The sequence below is a fragment of the Falco biarmicus genome, chromosome 5 (genome assembly GCF_023638135.1).
Source record: "Falco biarmicus isolate bFalBia1 chromosome 5, bFalBia1.pri, whole genome shotgun sequence".
Taxonomy (NCBI): Eukaryota; Metazoa; Chordata; class Aves; order Falconiformes; family Falconidae; genus Falco; species Falco biarmicus.
In genome coordinates this window covers 77,137,400-77,157,562 of record NC_079292.1, presented here as the reverse complement: position 1 = coordinate 77,157,562, position 20,163 = coordinate 77,137,400, and the positions used below count along the sequence as shown (strand labels likewise).

The 20,163-nt window shown below is 38.8% G+C and overlaps 1 protein-coding gene across 2 annotated transcripts in view; it reads left to right on the top strand.

Annotated features, from left to right (window-relative positions):
- SULT4A1 (sulfotransferase family 4A member 1) overlaps positions 1-20,163 on the top strand; it is a 30,713-nt gene extending 10,550 nt beyond the window's left edge. The window contains exons 2-7 of one of the 2 annotated variants that reach the window (XM_056341703.1): positions 7,127-7,257; positions 8,678-8,758; positions 8,889-9,015; positions 12,261-12,355; positions 13,776-13,914; positions 18,499-20,163. In XM_056341703.1, coding sequence (XP_056197678.1) covers positions 7,127-7,257; positions 8,678-8,758; positions 8,889-9,015; positions 12,261-12,355; positions 13,776-13,914; positions 18,499-18,611 — 686 coding nt within the window. In that variant the 3' untranslated portion in view covers positions 18,612-20,163. Of the gene's footprint in view, positions 1-7,126; positions 7,258-8,677; positions 8,759-8,888; positions 9,016-12,260; positions 12,356-13,775; positions 13,915-16,716; positions 16,845-18,498 lie in introns of those variants that run through there. The other variant, XM_056341704.1, reaches the window with a different exon arrangement.

Genomic DNA, 20,163 nt, shown 5'->3' with positions numbered 1-20,163 from the left:
CCTCTTCTAAAAGCTCTGTGCTAGTGTGGGATGTGGGTGTCCTTAGCCTGCTGTTTGTCATTTCTCTTAAAGAACCACCTGCAGAGTATTTTGTAACTTCACACAAATTGCTTCATTGGTGATGACATCTGATGCAGACATGATGAGCATCCATAGACATGGACATACTTACCAGCCCAGCTAAAGCTTAGAGAGTGAAATACTTTTCCCTTTGAATATGAGATACCAAGAAATATTAGTTACCAACAGATACTAGCTGTCAAGGAAGGACTTCTAACAAAATCTGGAACACCTAGATATGATGAAATCATGGACATGGAGACAAGCATGAAAACACAAATCATGACTTAACAAACAGAAAGCAAATAAAGACAAACCTGTGGCTTGTTTTTAATCCTAGGTTTTGAGTAATCTGTGAACTGACTTAGTTCTTAGAGCTGTTAGTATACTACTTACCTTGCTGCAGTGCATGTGAGGATGTTGTGGCTTATTAAGGGGGGTAGAAAAACACTTTTTGCCCTAGCTGTCCTCAACAAGAAGCCTTTGTCTTGTGGACCTGTGCCTGCTGAAACAGATCGGGGTAGCCATGGGTTAGATGCAATGGTTAAGGGAGTATGTGACTCTTATTTTTCTTCTGGTTTTACGAAGTCTAAAGTAGGCAACACAGACATTCCAGATACTTCACCATGGCTACACTAGTAAACTAGTTCACTAGACAGAGGCTCTGACAGGATGTCATCCATGCGCTTTCCTTGCTAGCATGTTCCATGACAGTTTTGCTCTCTCCTAGACAGTGCGCTCCCCAGCACGGTGTGGGAGATAGCTTCCTAGGAACAGTCCCTGGCTCCAGCTGTGGATGAGGCTGCCTTGTTTTGGGAAATCAGTCTCTGTGGATGTGGGTTCAGCTGTCCCCCATGTCCTTCCAGAGAACAGGCCCTGGTGTGTTCTGTTTACTAGTGTTGCTCCAGCTTTAGCATCCAGCGTGCTCGGAAGTGTCAGCAGGCCGCCTTCTCCAAGCTGCTTCTGCTGGTGTTAGGTATGAAACATACCACATCGCCTGCCTTGCTGCATGGGAGTGGAGATGCCTCAACGGTTGGTGCATGATCTGAGATGCACTGTGGTCGATTCTACACTTTTTATCCTGTCCTCCATTGAGTAGTTGGTGTGCTAATGTGAGGGAGAATTAGGACTCAGGCCATTTTTTAAAAATAGTACTAATGCATTAGCTGAAAATAACACTGTTTTGTAACCTGTTCACTAAAGCGGTGCTTTAGGTTAATGTATTATACATAGTAGCAATAATTCTATGGATAATACATGTATTTAAACAGTTCAGTGACAGCTTTTTTCATCAAATGGAAAGTACATTTTAGTTCTAAATAGGTTACGATTTTCATAGTTTGCTGTTCACAGTCTCTGGTGAAAAACATTCAAAATGCAACTCAGACCTAATGGTCTGCATTCTTTGATGCAAGTCAAGTGAAAGACAAGCAGAATTTAGCCTGTTGGTTTAGTTTTAAAGCTAATAGCTGCAAGTGGAAAAATACACTGATTAATATGCTTACTGAATGTTGCTGGAAATCACACAGTTAACGCTTGTTTTAAATCCAGTCTTATTTAAGCTGTTGCCATCAGTTTCAGAAGATCTGGATTCTGTTTTCTCATGTTCCACAAGAGTCCCTTGACAAGTCACTATTGAATTTAGGGGCATTTAGGCCATGTAAAAGGGGCATTAATCTTACAGAATGAGTATTCAGTCCTTTCTGAAAATCAGACCTTCTAACACATATTTAATAGGTCAGTCAAAAATATTGGCAGTGTAACATCACAATTTCAGCTTTCATTCTGAGTTATGAGTCTCATCTAGGAATAGAAGAATTGGAAGATACAGTATCAATGTATAAAAATACGTTATTATTAAAACCCTTAATGATAATGAAAAACCCTATTCTTAAGCCAGTTGGAATTCCACGATGTAGGAGAACTTGAACGTATGGACTTCAGAGATATTTTTATGGTTTGGAAATTGTTTTCTAATGGAAAAGTCTAATTTTCCCTTCAGTATTGTAGGGTGAAGATGAATCTGTCATACTTACCTGGAGATACACACTGAAATTGGTTAAAGGGGAATGAGCTTGTATGCAATTAGGACAACTGTGTGGGGAATCGCCTTACAGTGCTTGCTAGGCCAATCTGACAGCTTTAGCAACCTTCATTTTTAATAAGTACTTGCGTCTACCAATGCTATAAAAAAATTATGAGTCATAATGGTTCCATTGCATTGTATTAGCTGACACTTGATCAAGCATTGGTAGATCAAATAAAGTGCACCTAACTGGGAGCACTAGAAGACTGTTAATACTAACATTAGTATTTCTTTATTTTATTTTTCCATGAGTTTTCCAGACAAGGGGTGTATAAAAGGAACATACCAAAGACCCTTGCATCCTTGAGCTGCGGGTTTGTCCCATGTTAGCTGATATGGAGGGGAGAAAACTGAAACTACATTAGAAACCATGCAGGGAAGCAAAATTCCACAGGAAATCTTATGTTTCCATATCTGGTACTTCACTTTGAACAAATTTGTGAGGTTCAGTGGCTACAGGGGAGTGTGTCAGTGGCCAGAAAGTAGTAAGAGAAGCCAGAGAACAGCTGCACTAAGGAATATTTCTCCCTCCTATAGAGACTAAATTTGATGTCAAAAGACATTTAACACATAGAAGCATAAAGGAGTAGTTGGCGGTGTTTCAGAGTTTCAGCTGTCTTGCTGTGCTGTCTGGTTGCTGCTGCAGCAGAATACCTACTGGTTAAGTAGAGGCAGTATGGCCATGAACTGACTTTCAGCTATTGTTGCTGAGGCATTGGCCATGAAAAAGGGTACAAATGAAGGATTCCCAGTCATCTTAGGGGCTGCTGTAGGCATGATAGGATTCTTAATGAGTCCTGATTTCTGTGCATCATTAGGCTCCACAGAAAAGGACAGTGCAGCCCAACTAACACGCTGTCAAACTGCTGTGACTGGGCTGTTTTTGTACATGGTGTTATACAGAGTGGAAATACAGGTTCACGGATAATTTGAAAGGCTTCCCTAAAAACCTGCAAATTCTGGCAGTAGCTTATCATAGCTGTTTCCCATCCTGTCGCTTTGGAGATTTTGTGATAAACTGGAACACTGTGTTTTCTCCTGAGGTGTTGTATTGACGTAACAGAAGAGCTTGTCAGGGAAAAGCATTTCTCAGGTACAGTGCACTGAAGTTCCTCAGATGCTGACTGACTCCATTTTAGTTTGAACTGGATAAGCGTAGATGAATTCCATGTTTGTTTTGGCAACGTGACCTTGGAGGTAGCAAGACCAGCAGTCTTCCTGCAGGATGAAATGTGGATCTGTCGCAGCTGGAAGAAGGAAAGGTAGAATTGCTGGGTCTTTATGCCTGTTGCATCTGGTGCCTCATGCCCAAACGCTGACAAATTAATCCTGTTTATCAGTGACTGTTTACTCTTTCTGTACCATCCCAAGAGAGGCATGTATGTACATGCACACACATTCAGCAATGCAAGGAGAAAACAATGGAAAATAGTAGAGACGCATAAGATCCGCTGCCTCCAAGAAAAAAACTTGGCTTTATGTGCGTACATGCTAGCTTTTCCACTTAGTGACCTAATCCTTCCTTTACTTTCACTTAAAGCGGGTAACCCTCAAGGGACAATAAATCATTGTTGGCAGACAGGCCAAAAATCTAGGGAATATAAAGATAAGCTCTGCATCTTTTTTTTTTTTTTTTTTTTTTTAATTTAGCTTCCTTCATCTTTCCTTCTCTCCAACAAGTATTTTCCCTTTTACTAAGAGAGTTTTTGTGCTATTTAGATCTGGCTAAGGTTTGTGATAGACTGGGATTATTGGAGGTTATTCCTGTAATCTTTGAAAATCCTAGTTTCAGCAATTTACTCTAGCTTCCACCCGTAACATCTCCATAGACATTGATTTAAGTCAGTTGGTTCAAATGGCAAATTACTGTGTGTTTTATATGCAGATGGAGAATCAGGGGCTACAGCAGAAGACTTGCATTCATCTCCCAGGCAAATTTGGTAAATTCTGCTAGCCCCAGTCTAGGCTTGGGCCTCTCATCACGTGCATAGGTACAGTATCCCAGTTTTGTTTGGAGCTCGTGTTCCCAGGGGCTAGACGATCTTGCCCTAGCAGCTAGGTCTGGAATTCGGGCTGCTGTTTGTCTGCTGCTAGGTTAAGCCATCATTTCTAAACTGGAAAAGCATTCAGCTCAGATACCTGTGATTTAACTTGAGTTGTTTTTAATCCTAATAGAGATGTGAGGAGGTTTATATATAAAAGCTTTTAGCTTTTTTTCTTTTAAACAAATAAGCATCTGGTGGTTTAGTTTTCTTTAGAACAGTAGATCAGGTCAGTCATAATTTTTTGTATGGGGCTCTTGGGAATGTGTGTGTGGGATAAATGATAATTGATTAAGGGTGACAAGTTAAAAAATCACAGTTCCCTCAAAACTTAAATCGCTAGTTTTCATTTGCAATAAGACCCTGAAAATCCTAAGCAGAGTAACTTAAGTGTAAATGTGGGAAAAAATCAGCTAATATAGTGAGTGACAAAAGTGAAGACTAGAACAGAGTTCATGGGTGGGAGAAATCAGGATCAGTGGTCCTGCTGCAGGTATAGGGAGGAGAAACTTTAACCTGCTGAATGGCCAGAAGCCAGACATCTAAACCATCCACTTGTTGTCGTCTTTGTTGAAATACTGCAGAAATACTGCTTGCTGTGTGGATTGGAATAGGGTGCTGGAATATGTGCAGCGTTACGTACATAACTACAGTAATCTGTGTATGTGCACACTAATAATTAGCACTGAGGTTCACCGATTTAAAGCACTGTTTTAAAGAACCTGTACTTGATGGAGATTTTTATTTTTCTGCCATGTGCCCAGTATTAATCTTTCAGTGATTCACTGTTTTTGATGGATGTACATTTAGTTGAAGACTTCTGAGCTTCCAAAGGCCCACTTCCTTCTGAATCAGAACCCATCTTCCCTATCAATACGCCTTTTCCTGTCTCTGCAGTGCTCCATGGATCTGCTAGCAATCGAGCCAAGTCTAGCACATGGCCACGGGTCTGAGCAGAACTAGGTAAGGCCATGGGGGCTGTGCTCCCTGGCTCTCACCTCCTATTTAACTGGTGGATTTTGTGGAGAGCTATTAGGGAACATGCTGCTCTTCAGAAGTTTCAGCATAGTTCTGCCTCAACCCTGTGGCCCTTCTGTATTCAGAGGCACAATGGAGATGGCTGGTTTTTGCCTAGAGATCAGCTGAGTAATGAAAAATTAGAAAATCCTGGTGGTGGTGTTTATCTCCATGCAGTTATTCCTTTTCTTTTTATGGAACAGGGTTGCTGTAATAGCATTTTTCTTTGCAGGTAGATTTGGAAATACAGAAATAAATTATGGAAACCAGGGTGTCCTCTGTCAGAATAAATGTTTAATGAGGACAAGGGTTGTGCTTATTCAGAGTCACAAGGACTGATACTGAAGTACTATATGTGTGTTAATTTTAATGTATAAAATATATGCTTGGACTTAAAAATGCGGAGTGAACAGCCTCAGGGGCAAGCATGCATTAAATCTGACATCTGTCTCTGTGGGTGATGGTAATGGAAAAGTGTCTTTTTTCTTTTCTTTTTTTTTTTTTTCTGTAACCCATTTTAATTTATCCACTAATCAGTCAGGAAACAGAGGAATCTTAAAGTATTTGCTCTCCAAAGCAATTTTTGGAGGTGTGTGTTCTTTGACATTGCATCCTGATTGTTCACTCTAACTAGCCTCTGAAGTACATCAGCTTTTTTTAACTCTTCCTAGCTCAGATTAAAAAAAAATACCTGAATAATGGTACACTAGTTTTCATTGTGTTGGAACACCTTACAGAATTTTTACAAAACATGTCTGCTAGTGTGCACAGTCATGCTAGTTAACATGAATTAACTAGTGACTGTTACAAATGACTTAAAACTTGTAAGTTATTTTCAAGTTAAAATGGGAACAAAAGTGTGCTCGCAGAATTTGCAGCTCATCTTTCCAAGGACATGAGATCTTGAGGTGGGCTTGGGCTTTCTAAAGAGTTCTGGAACAATTACTGGTTCCTTTAGGCGACATGAGAGAATAAATCCTGGTCTCATTTTCCTTACTGCTCACAACTCTTAAATAATTAGTCTGTCACATGTGTCACAGTATCCAGGATGTCCCATGCCTGTGTGACTTGCCGTCTAAACTGTGGGGTCTCTTCCTTGGTAGTTCGCTTTTTCTCTTATTGTTCTGTTCCTCTGTCTCAACAAAAGCCTCTGCCTTTCTCTTCATAAGCCTCTGTCAGGTACTTTTGAACCTTTGCCTGTTGTAAAAGTTTCCTACCTGCCTGAAGGTAAAGTCATTTGAAATAGTTTCCCTGTTCAAATTTCTATTTGGAATAACTGGACTTTGGAAAATTAATAGGTATTAAGGCTATAATAGCTAATGCTTGCTTTGTAAATGTCCTCGGACTGGAGAGAGATGTAACTGGGGCCTCTAAAGCTTATGACTAACTCACTATGCATTGATGCATTGTGGTTTATCCAGTCCATAATGTGGAGGTATAAATAGACTTTGAAATCATTGCATAACAGCAGCATTGACTACAGTTTAGAATAGATGACACTGGCAGTTTCCCAGTATGGCCACTAATGGCATTTTGTGAACTTGTATAATCTGTCTGCTTAATTTTTTTAATTTCTAAAATGGAAATAGTAGTATTTTGCCTAGCTAACATTCACAGGGGAAGAACTCTTTAAAAATGCTTTGCAATTCACAGGTAAAATTATTTGGAGACAGCAACATATTTAAGTTATTACTGAAGAAAAATCTCAGGTCTTTTACGTGAAAGGAGATCTTCATGTGTTTTAAAACAAAACTGAGGGTGCAGACATGCTATGTTAAAACAGTAGTTACAGCCTGAGTCCGCAGCAGATGTTAAGGTCAAAACTTACCATTATTTCTATGTCTAGGTCTCCCTTCATATGCTTCTGTTTAGATAAGAACTGTAATACAATCTGTTCTCTTTCATTGTTTGGTTTATGCAGGCACAGGCTTGCTACAGGAAGTGGTATATCTAGTGAGTCAGGGAGCTGATCCAGATGAGATTGGACTAATGAATATAGATGAACAACTTCCAGTCCTAGAGTACCCTCAGCCTGGTCTGGACATCATCAAGGTACAATTTATTGCAAAGAAAGTCTTTCAGCATTTGGATATCTTTTTCCTCAGTTCCATATTTAGCATTTCATTTCATCCTGTCCTTGTCCTTTTCATCACTGGACTTGCTCAGTTTATGGGAATGATTCGAAGTATTATTAGGTTATTTTAAAATTGCTTTTATCAAGCTTTGTTATAATCTATGTAATGCTCTAGATGTTTCTCCAATGTCCTAAATATATTGCCAGTGGGTTTTCTGAATAAAAGTTCAAGGGCTCCCTTGCTTACGTAAACAGAAGCTGTCCAAATGAGGCAAATTTGCTTTGATTCCTTCCCTGAATTTGCAAAAGAGGAACTACAAATACAGAGATCTATGGATCTGTAGACCCACTGCTCTGAATTTATACATCTAAATCCTTAAGAGACCCATGATCTCTGGATCTACAGACTCTGTAGGTGTAGTTTGAGGAGTCTGAAATGTTCTGCATGAAATGACTGCCACACTATTAAGAACCACTTAGAGACTAGTGGCATGGCATATAAGTGTGATTTTTATTTTTTTTTTTTCATTGCTGTAACTACTTCTGATATAGGCATATCTTGGAATGATTACGCAAAATACTGGGCTCCATCCTGTTAACAGCTACAGTGCTTGTTGAATTGCGCTAGCTAAGGCTGGCATGAATAGATTTAAGCTGCTTCTGGTCAATGATAACTGCAGCTTCGAGAGTATTTAGGGGTCAGAAGTTGCTTTTCTTTTTCATCTGTGTGATGCCTAGTCCAATGAGATGTCAGTGCTACCCTGACGCAAAGAAGTGCTGGCAATAGTGAGAGGTTTAGTCTGAGATTGCATGTTGCTACCTATGCTGTGTGATAGCAACTTGATCCAATGTGGATTTATGCAGTTTTTAGCTACTAGAAGATGATTTGTGTCATAAGACGATTTTGTTTCAAAATACAGAAAAATAACTCTGAAAGATGTTCATGCACTCAGATAAGCCTTTGGATTGTCTGGGCCCAATTCTGAGGATAAAATAAATTGCAAGAGTAAAATAGTTAGGGGTGGGGTTTTCGGAGCTTCTAATATTTCTCAAGGAATTTTGGTGGAAGTATCAGTAGAAACAAAGTTAGTTTGACACTAAGAATCCTCAGCTATTTACTCTTTCCCTGAAAAGGTCCTACAAATGGGAGTACCTTGAAAACAAAAGGGAGGAAAAAACCCAACAACCCCCCCGACACATTATCCAGCCTTCTGATATTTAAAACAGATGTAACTCCCCAACCAAATTACTAGTCCCAGACCCCTATTAATTTAAGAAGTGAATTTGTAAATGTGACTCAGTATATTAAAGAGCCTCAAGTATGACAGTTCAGGACAGCTCAGGATGTGCCAAAAACTAATGCACAGTAAGAAGTGTTTCATGTCTGCTTTATTTTAGGAACTGACATCTCCTCGCCTCATAAAAAGCCATCTACCATATCGTTTTTTGCCTTCGGACCTCCATAATGGCAATTCAAAGGTAAAAATGAAATTAAATCATGTTTCTTTAACTATATTGGCAGCAGTTGTTTAAGTGCTTTGGGAAACAGGGTGGGGGAAAAGCTTTCAATAAGATAATTATTTTTCTTTTACACCCCACCCCATCATAGGTAATATACATGGCTCGCAACCCCAAAGACCTGGTGGTGTCTTATTACCAGTTTCACCGCTCCCTAAGGACCATGAGCTACAGAGGAACGTTTCAGGAGTTCTGCAGAAGGTTTATGAACGACAAGTGTAAGGAGCTGTTCTCTCTGCACACGCTGTTACACATTTATTTTCATCTCTGCATTCCTTCTGCAAGTACAGAAATGAACTGGATAAAGGTGCATTTGTTTTGCATATACAGCAAGGAGGTTGCTACAGATAGCGCTGCGTGGACTTGTCCATGCAAACTATGGCCATGCCTTGTAAATAAAAAATAATCACCTTACAATATTTGATCCCATGGGCTCAGCAGTGTTCCTTGCTTAGCTCAGGCAAAACTCTGGTCTGTTTTTCTAAAATTCAGCTTGCAAGTTACCAGGTACCTTGTGAGAAGTGGTATCCCAGCATCATTTGATTTTAGTTGTACCACACTGTTGGCTACTTCTCAGGAGTCTTTCTGTTCCTCAGGTGTTCGTTGGTTTGTTTTTTTTTCCTGGTATCCCTTTAATATTTTGATTTCATCCAAAACCTCAAGATTTGTCCCTTGCAAGATACCAGTTAACACACAAAACCCTCTACTTTGCATGAGATTGATCTGGAGTTCATCAGTAAGTTGAAGTGAGCCCCTGTAAGAAGGCGGTTGCGGCTGTATGAGAATGCAGTAACCTGCTTTACAACAACAGCTGCTCACCCAGGAGCTCCTTTGAGTGAAGGCTGTTTGATGACCCACCCACCCACTGTGATCCCACTCGGGCTGCACTGCCTTAAGTAGCTCCATTGCACTAGCTCAGTAATCTTAGAGGGAGGGCAAGCCCCATGTTCTCGTGTAACTGGCTGCCACTGGGCTTTTTGCCAATGGATTGCCACACTTTCTAGCTGGGAAGAGAAAATTTTTACTGCCTTCTATTTCTCTACAAAATTTTCCCTGTAATACCATAATTTGACACTAAGAAGTCATCAGGTGCCTTGTGCTCTGAGAGCAGGATTTCCTCTACATCCAGCGCAGCAAATGTTCCTTCAGCCTGGAATTTGCAGGACTTGATGCTGAAAGAGCTGTATAATACTGAAGGGAAGAAAAACATAAAAACCTACCAATGGAGGTTATTTAACAGGCCTTAAAAACCATTGCTACTTTCTCCTGCAAGTTTGTGCAGGGAAAGTTAATGCTCTCCTTCCATTCCAGTCCACTTTCAGGTTTTTCTTTTGCATTCCCTGAGAATGGGATGTTTGTTTGTAGCCCATGATCAGGAAATTCTAGACCAGAGATACAAAGAAGACACATTATAAGGCCTTCTAAGATAGGAGGAAGGTTCTCTACTCTTTTTCATATAAGTATTCCAAGAGTTATTTATATCTTGTAGCAGCTGGTTTATCACAACCTCCTAGAGTTAGTAAAACATCACAGCATGTTCTGTGTCCATAATTGGGCAAATCGAGTGTTGTGTAATGCAGTAAATGTAGCATTTAGCTAAATGTTTTCATCTCATGGAAGCAATGCAGCAGCAAAAAAAACTTCATAAGAAGTCAAAGTACTGTTAGAGGAAGAAGCACTGAGCTCAAATAATGCAATCCCACTCTTTACCCCTCCTTATACCTGACCACCTTGAAACAAATCCAGTGTATATTAGCTATTTTTTTTGAAAGCATACGGGTGGATAGGGATTAGCCTCGAATGTGTAATTCTTTGGAATTATCCTCTAAAGCTTAAGGGAATATCTTGCATAAAGCATAGGTAAACTGTGCTAAGATCTTAATGGGTTCTCCCCTGCACCATTAAGAGCAGCTAGGAACGCTTCTTGCTTGACTGATGTGTTAGCTTTATGTGTGAATTTCTTTAGGGATGTATGGAATAGGAATAACAAAAATGGAATTTTCCCAATACATTTAACAATTGAAACTGAGTCAGCTGATTAAAATAATTTTCCTATGAAACTGACCTCTTTGTCTGTTGAAAATGTTCCACTTACCAAAATTAAACAGTTATTTTTCAAAGGGAAAAGGTGGCTTCAAAATGCAAAACTAAAAACCCTAATATTTTTCTATAGCCACTTTGCTGAAAAGAAAATTGACCAAAAAAATATTGGGAAAGAATGTGAGAAACTGCTCACCATATTTGCTTAAGTCCTGTCTTGATTATCTGAAGTACTTTGGGGAAATTTATCACTGGTAACAAATATGCAGAACGCATATCTGTTTGTGTTGTCTTTCTGGCAATGTTGGCAGCAAGATACGGTTTCTAAATAATAAATACCAGTGTCTGAACCTCTGCTAGACACATGTAAATTGACTGAAATCAGTACAAATGTGGATTTTATCAGAGAAGTGAAAAACAAGGAGGAAAGTTTTGAGGGGTGAGTTAAGACTTCCAGTAACCACTGCCTCAGCGGTGCTGGGAGCACAGGCTCTCCCAGCATAGCACCTCAGCTTCTCTTCAAGTCCTAAACCCCATGAAACGGTATGGGGAACCGAAGACAAGCTGCTGGTGGCATGCAGCAGGTAGAAGGCATAAGCTTTTCATCATTAGCAATCCTGCATGCTGGGCCTGCTCATGACTTGTGATTACCCCATCACATCCCTTTGGGCTTTCAGGAGCACTCAACACCTCGTTGGCATCTGGTTGTAGTCTGGATTTATTGTGCAATAGAGATAACTGAAACTGTTCTGGCATGTCTACAGAAGTTGTGTGGAAGCGTTCAGAAACTTACAATGGAAGAGAATGGGTCTTAGATTTTAGCGGGGAGGAGCAGAAGATGTAATAATAAACAGGATATTCTGTCAGTACATCCTCCATTTTTTGGAATGACCATGAAGCATTTGTATAGGTCTGTGTCCTCAATACTATAATTAAGAAAGGAAATGACTGTTAGCCATTCTTTGTCCGTAATGGAGGATGCACTATGGAACTTTCCACAAACGCTGTGTCTAGCTTCTAGGTGAAAGAAGCTGCAGTTAATTGCAGGAATTCATGCAGGTTGGAGCCACTGGAAATTTGCCTTCTGCAAATCTATCTGTGTAGTTTTTATTTTGGCTCAATTTCCATTCAGTAGTCATGTGGTGTTGATACTGAGCTCCAAGAGGTTCATTATGAAGTATGGTGGCATTTTCTGTTGAACATTTTATGGTAAATCAGTTCCTTTGAATATTCCAAACTGATAGAAAAACTTTTTTAATTAAGTTCCTTGCTGTGCATGGCAATGTGTCAAAACCAGATACTGTTCTCTGGGGCTATGAAACACTCCAGTTTATTTTTTATCTTTTTTTTTTTTTTTTTCCTTTTTGAAAAGGCTTAGTAACAAAAATGTTCATTTTCCTCATGCTAATCAATGTCTTTGTAGTAGGATATGGTTCATGGTTTGAACACGTGCAGGAGTTTTGGGAGCATCACATGGATGCCAATGTACTTTTTCTCAAGTATGAAGATATGCATAAGGTAGGTTACATGTAGCAAAAAGGTATTTTAATTATGTCTAGCGTCGTACTGTTTAAAATACATAAAATACAAAATTTGTTGCTTATGTCCTTATTTGTGCTCCCTAATGTCTGATGCCTTGTATAAAGTACTGGTATTCAATTGCTTCTGTGGACTTTCAGCACTTTCATAAACTTAGTAATTTACTTGGGAACCTGCCTGCATCTCATAGGCACCGAAGTACTCACGGAGGAGGCAGAGGTGTGTAACTTTTCAGTGCTTGCTACACTCAGCCCTGGGCATTCATTTAAAAGGAATGTCTTGCTGTGTGTGCTGTATCAATGAGAAAAAAACTATAGCATCAGTATTTTGTCCTATATATTTGGCATTTATTCTGATAGTTAGGTTGTTCTTGCTGTCTTTTGTGAAACAAGATTGAAAACAATTAGGGGTGATTGTGTAACATAAGGTGACCATAATTATTGGGTCCTTATAGTATGCTGGCTGATAGTGGAAATAATACATAGAACATTAGTTTCTATTTCCTATTGCAATCGTGTATTTTTAAGAATTAATGAAAATACTTCAAAGTGTTTATTCGATGGGAAAATTAATGCCAACATAGGAACATCCCAGCTCCTATCTCTAAACCTCCAAAAGGCAAAATCCCAGTAGAACTCCATAAAGCTGGGTGAATTACAATTTCAGCTTTACTGAGCCTTCTGATGGAGTGGGATGCTAAAAGATGTAATACAATCAGAATGATTTTTAAAGTTTAGAAGAAATTATTTCAAACCAGTGGATTTGAATAAAGATATATTCCTAGCTGTGCTCATTGAAGGATACTGTTGAAATCTGGTAGCATCACAGTATCTTTCTGCTTCCTGATAAATATTGCTATTTTGTCCTTACAATTCCAGGAGTCTTACTTATACTTGAGGAACCCTGGAGTTTGGATATATAAATTAATGACTGTTTAGTCTCAGAGGCCACCTCACTAGATCCTTTCCATCTACATGAATGCAGTCCCAAAAGCTAACGATGAAGGAAGGGCCAAACATTTGTGGTAATTTATTTTACCAGAATAAAAAAGTAACTTTTAATTCCTCCAAAATAAACTAGTATTCCAAAGTCATCGGCTAAGGGTGTGGTGTTGTCTGAGTGGGAAGCATCACAATTACTTTGCAGTTCTCCATTCTAATAATTGAAGGGATGAGCTTGTATGACCATGTTCTCTGCTGACCTTACCCTAATTACTTGGTATCTATTTATTTTCATCGGATTGGAAAGTGGCAAAATTGTAAGACAGTGGTGTTTCTGCAACTTCTGCATTTGTATTTTTCACACTCATCAGGATATAACACTTTGAAGTATTTAAACTCATTGAAAAAGGTCACTTAAAATATTGTAAAATAAACTGGTTTTAAATACTCTCTTACAGGACCTAGCCACAATGGTTGAGCAACTGGTGAGGTTCTTAGGAGTTTCTTACGACAAAGCACAGTTGGAATCCATGGTGGAACACTGCCATCAACTCATTGATCAGTGCTGTAATGCAGAAGCACTTCCCGTTGGCAGGGGTATGTTTAAACCCACAGTAACACTCTTATTGTGGATGTTGCAAGAAGCAACTGACAACTTAGTAACCTTCAGGATGTGTTAAGGTGTTGGCAAAATATTGCTGTGTAAATGATAGGAGGTAAACCAACTGTTGGTGCTATTTGGGGGGTTGTTTGTTTTGAAATAGTTAGGTAGAAGTGACTGAAAAGCATGGAAACATCCAAGATCAACAGTCTGTGTTCAACACTATGCAAACCACTCTGTTGGAGAGTCTATGGCTTACTTGAACAGGTTGAGCTGTTCATGCTGAGAAGACCGCACCACTCCTAACCTTTGGCATGTCAAAGCCCACACAATTTCATACAGTTTAACCTGGCCTCAGCCCTTGTTTTTAAGTATATCAGATTTTCTAGAATAGCAGATAATTCTAATTTGAAGGCATGAAACAACGAGGACCTGTAGTTTTCCTTATGAGCCTTTAACTTTCATTGTCTACCTCAGCTGTGCAAAATGCGTTTAGCTTCTAGGTGTTTATGCTGGTGAGGCCTTTCTCTAGGAACTTGAAATGCACGTTGATCTCTTGATACATATGTCCTTTAATAATGTCAAGAAATCAAGTCCTTTCTCAGTTGTCTTTCTGATGAGCATAAAAGAGGGAACTCAGTAAGTCTCCCTCAAATTATTTTCTGTAGGCTGCTTTACAGCACTTAACGGCTCTTTTTTAAAATGAGGGAATAAGATCAAAATGGTCAGTTCCTATGTCAGCCGCACAAATGCCTTACCCAGACATAAAATCACTATCCACTAGTTTAATCCAGTGTTAACTAGAACTTTCCCTCCCTTTTTTGTCCATCCATACCATGTTAGCACTTTTTTGATACAGCATCATACATGAAGCATGTGTTTATCGTGACCACAAAGCCTTTTCAAAGGATTTTGATTGACTGATTTACAGCTTATTTTCTTACTTGGGGATCATGACCAGAGTACTTCATTCTTAAGTTTCTGTGTAGGAGCCTTTTCCATGCTACCTCTCAGCCAACCTTCATGTGATCTGCAAATTGTGTCAGCTCCAATTTTTATAATCATTTTCAAATCTCTGATAAAAATACTAAGTATTGACCGTCCTTCTTGACTACTAATTCTGAGTTAGCCAGCTGTTTATTCATTTGTCATGCATTTTGTTGACACTATATGGTTCTGTTAAAAAACACTAAAATTGCATGCCTTACAAAAGTCTATTGTATCTTTGCATTCACCTTCGCTCAGTCAAACTGAAATCTTTATCTTACCAACACTCAGTCAGGTTTGCTTGAAAGAAGGTTTGCTTTCCCATGAAAGCAAGTTCACTGGTATTCTATACTACCTTTGTATCTTTCTTGGCAGACCCTTATGTCAGTTTTCCATTACTTGGCTCAAACTATCAGAATAATTGACCCAGTATGATTTGTCCTTGTTTGTATGTTGGCACAAACATTTCAGAATGTCATATGTGGAAAAAAGCCATTGCTTGCACCGCCTTGCTTCTGTATGTGACTTTGCACACCTGGTATGGAAAGGCTTTCAGTATGTTCTGTAGGGGCTGTACACTCCAGTTATTACAGTAGGACCTGGAAACCAGACTCCATCATAACTGTGATGTCGCACATCTTTTTGCCCCAGTTCACTTATGTTATTGTAATGATGAGTTCTTGAAATAAATATCTCAAGTTTGCTGGCTTGAGGTAAAATTCCAAAGAAGACAAAGGAGTTTATAGTGTCACTGAAAGACCTGATATATTCCCTATATGTTTCTGGTAGATTCTTCACTGAATGGTGTCTTTTCCTGTTCTTAGTTACCTTGCTTTCAACTCCCATCCTAACTCCCCTTACTGCTTCCAACTAAAAATTCATCATGTAGCACAACTTGTATCTTGTGTGAAAACAACACACCATCTCATTTGCACTAGGATGTTACAGCACATTGCCTAACTGATTAGCAACCCACTTCTCTGCTATGAAGACAAGATAATGAGTTCGGTAAAACATCCTGAGGGCCTTGGATGAAGTGTTCTATGTCAGTGCAAGATTTTACAAGCAACAGAGCCGCTTTCTCCTCCATTGACTTGCATGTAACACAAAAACCTAGGTTTGTCCTAACTTCCATGATCTGGAGGTCTGTGGAGCAGCAGCACTGCCACATGCACAGTCAAAATCCCCTCTCCTTGTCCAGTGAAAGCCAGAAGGGTGGTTGTAAAAGACAGATGAGGTTGTAATACAAGAGAAGAGAGAACAGAGCTGCTGGTGAGACCTTCCACAGGCAGAGAGGCTAACTGCTGTCTCTGCTGGCCAGTTCATCTCCATCCAGATAAACAGTGATGCCGACTTTTGCTGCATGTACTGTTCTGTACATGGTGTTAGTTCGTTTTTCTGTAGGGGAGCCTGCAACCTCCCAGCCGAGGGGCACAGCCTCTTATTTATACCACCTACAAACCTTTCAGAAAGAAGCCTCTGCTGTGTAATAGAGAAGGAAGGGAGCAGTTAATCTAATATTTTAATGTAATATTTTGTCATTTGTTCACTGTGTGCTTTTTATTAAAAATATCCTTATTTTGAATTTCTTTTTTTTTATTTTTTTGCTGCCTGGCTTTTACAACAAATTGTTACTTCAGAATGCAGCTTCATTAACAGTGCTTTGTTCGTTCTCTGTTAGTTTCTGTGACAAAGAATGGTGGCAATAACATGACAGCTTATTGTAATTTGTTTTAAATATTTTTAATTTGTCATTAGTTACCTTTACTTTATTTTGCTTTATTTTAGTTCTTCATTTTTTTTCCTTTTAGCACATTGATCTTTACTCTGAAGATAACCCTGAGCTGCTGTGAAAGCAGAACAATGATTAGATATGTTACTTATATTTGACTTATCACATCATAATTTACACAGTTGCATGATACAAATCATAAACCAGGTGGGTGACTTTTTGACAAGCTATCAGTTCATGTGGTTAAAAAAAAAAGATGCTACAAATAATCCACTGCATATGTCCTTCATAAAACTTGTCATTTGTCCACACATGTTGTTAGGGAGATTCAGAAATAAAAGGCTTATCTTCCGTAAGCAGAGGAAGAAAATGTTTTATTATTGTTATTGAAAGGGAAATACAGGCTTTTATGTTTTGTGCTGTACTTTATGCAATTATAGTTCCCAGAGCAAAATGGAAATTGGTATCAGATGTTTATGATTGCAAGTGCTTCCTTAATGTTTTTTTTTTTATACAGGAGAAATTTGGTGAAAACAATAAATGTGTTTTCAGTCAGTTTAAGGTCCTTTTGATCTTTGGATCCTGAAAACAAACCAGAACACTATCATACCTTCAGGAGTTATAGGAAAATCCTGATTTCGTGTAATGGCCCTTGCCACACGTACTACACCATCACGTTAATATGTAATTTGTAGATGTTTCAGACAGTTTTGTCTTTGGACGCAATTATAGAGTTGCTGCATAAAAAGCAATGGTAATTAAATTAAATGGGTATTCTTCTTATGCATCAAATGCATAATTAAGCTCCCTGCATGTAGTTTTGTTCTTGCTGTTATGATTAAACTCTCTGATAGCACAGTCCCAATTCTCATTTCATTTATTCCAGTTGAACAAGCCTGGATTTTGTCTTTATTTATATCTAACATAAATGAGAAGAGAATTGGGCCTCTCAGCCTGGTTATTCCATGAGGCTTATTCACCAACAAGTAACCCTGGATGACTCAGAGCTAAGCAAATTTTGCACTGCAGTGAAACAGTGGTTAAGGGGGCCACAACCTTTGTCTGGTGGGTTCAAAAGTGTCATCAGGTTATGTTACTAATTGGGTTCAGTGAAGTAGCAGAATACTCCATACAAGGATAAAGTGTTCAGTGTCCATATTTCATCTGCTGAAAGCTTCCTATTGTGTATAAAACTAGAATTTAAATGGCACGAACTGTGTGCATAGCACTTATGTTTTCCATAGATATAATCCAGGCACTTGTATTAAACCATGAATTCTCTCCATATTGAGAAATGTAAATTCATTTCTTATCTGTAAACATAAAATAGTAGAAATTAGTAATGATAATATTACATCTCAATAATCAGAATAAAATAATCGGTTTAATGCCTCGCATTCCATGTGCCTTTCCGATAGTTCTCTAACCAGTGTATGCTGGAGGCACAGCAATTTTGAAATGTATTATTGTTAGCTGTTGAAGTTATTAAACAGCCATAGCTTGCACTGAAACCAGAAACCCATTTTTAAAAGAATACCCAAACCAAAATCTGTATTCGTTTCTGATTAAGGCTAAAGCAAAATCTCACAAAAATCTGATTTCTTCCTGTATAATACTCAGCTGATAGAGATGACAAGGTGTGTGGTACTCACTTTAAGGCTATTTTAAGGCTTTGCAAGGGTTGTAGCAGGGGAATTGGATAAGACAGTGAACAGCCTTAGGTGTTGCTGAACTTTCAGTGAAAAATAAGACTGATTAGCATCTCACAGATGATACTTCATGCTCTGCATGATTAAGACTGTAGATATTTGGTGTCCCGTGATGTCCACTCTCTGACTTGTGTTCCTTGTCTGTGTTTCAGGACGAGTTGGGCTATGGAAAGACATCTTCACTGTTTCGATGAATGAGAAATTTGATTTAGTTTATAAACAGAAGATGGGAAAATGTGACCTCACATTTGATTTTTATTTATAAAAAATGCATGCATATGATACCCAAATATAGCTAGAAGTGCTTTATGCATTCATTTATTACCTGCTGGACAAACTACTGTAGCTATTATGTGTAACAAGATTTAAAGAAAGAAAAACAATCTAAGTAAACCATATGAGATACAATTATCTTTGATCCTAAACAGCTGTTTATCTTCTAGTATTTTAATCCTTCATCCACATGCAAGAACTTCTTAGACAATACTAGAATATTCAGCTGTTATGGAATGTATTATAGACGTATAAGGTATGTATCATATATGCAACTAGAATGTACACCTTTTCAGCCCCACATTATTTAATGTGTTTTATAAAACCTTTTCACTAGAACCTAAATAAACGTCCGTAAACCAAATAAAAAATTATTTCAGAGGGAAACAAGTAACAGGCCAAAACTATGCTAGAATGATCTCAGGGGTTAATCGTCACATTTATTTTTATAGCAGGTATATCAAGTATAAATAAATCCCATTCCAAAAAAGTAACTGATACAAGTGGGGTTCACATTAGGTTCTGCACACCCTTATCTGTATGATTTGAGTAGGTTCTGTGCACTGGCATACTCTGCAAGACAGGTCTTGTTAAGATGTACAGCTGTGATTGTCACTGTAATCCCCAAACCCACCTGTGCTTTCACGGAAGACAGCACACAGCTGTCTTCATGATAGATGAAGTTCTGCTCCATGCTGAAGGTCAGCAAACAGAAGCTTCTTAAGCCCCCAACTCTTAATTCAGTCCTCAAAATGGGGCTTAAAAGCAAGGCATCTGGTGCAGGGTGTTCCTTGAGGAATCTCTCTGACCCACGTCACCTTCCTGCATAGATGTGAATTCTACCCAATAGCTACAGTAAGATAAGGTGCTGGATGTCCTCTAGTTCCACTGGAAGTTAAGGGTGCTTAGCACTATTTGCAGTTTGTGCTACTGGACTCCAAACCTCAGTGGAAGATGAATATGCCTGTGAGAGTAAGCAGGCAGAGGAAACTGCAGCACTGAAGGAAGGGAGTTTAAAAATATGCCACCAGGTGGGAGTATTGCACAAATATTCATGCAGAATAGTTTCCATAATTGTAGCCATGACTGGTCTGGATTATAATCAGGATTCAAGTTTATTTCTGTAAATTTTTTATTCTCTACGACAGGTACACAAAGAGCTTGAAGCAGGCTACTATCACTATAAAATTATCCAGAATTATGTTGTTGTTCCGTTAGGTAATGACATCTATGCTTTTTAGGCTCTCAGCTGCAGGAGGCCCATTTTTGCTAGTCAAATATTCAGGCTCACCAAAAGTTGTGAGGAAGGACTAGCAGATTTTTAGTGTTGCAGTTCTGTTGGGAAACTAACTGTCAGTTCAGCAACTGGCAAGTGGTGTAGCATGATGTGGCTTGACAGCACTTTTCCTTGTATATTTGTGAGTGAAAATGCTTTTGGTGAAATTTTATTTCTATTTTTATATTTTTAGTACTGTATGAATATTAAGCACTACACATTATACTTCTGTGCTTGCTTGCTTATTGAATAAAAGATGTGTTCCATG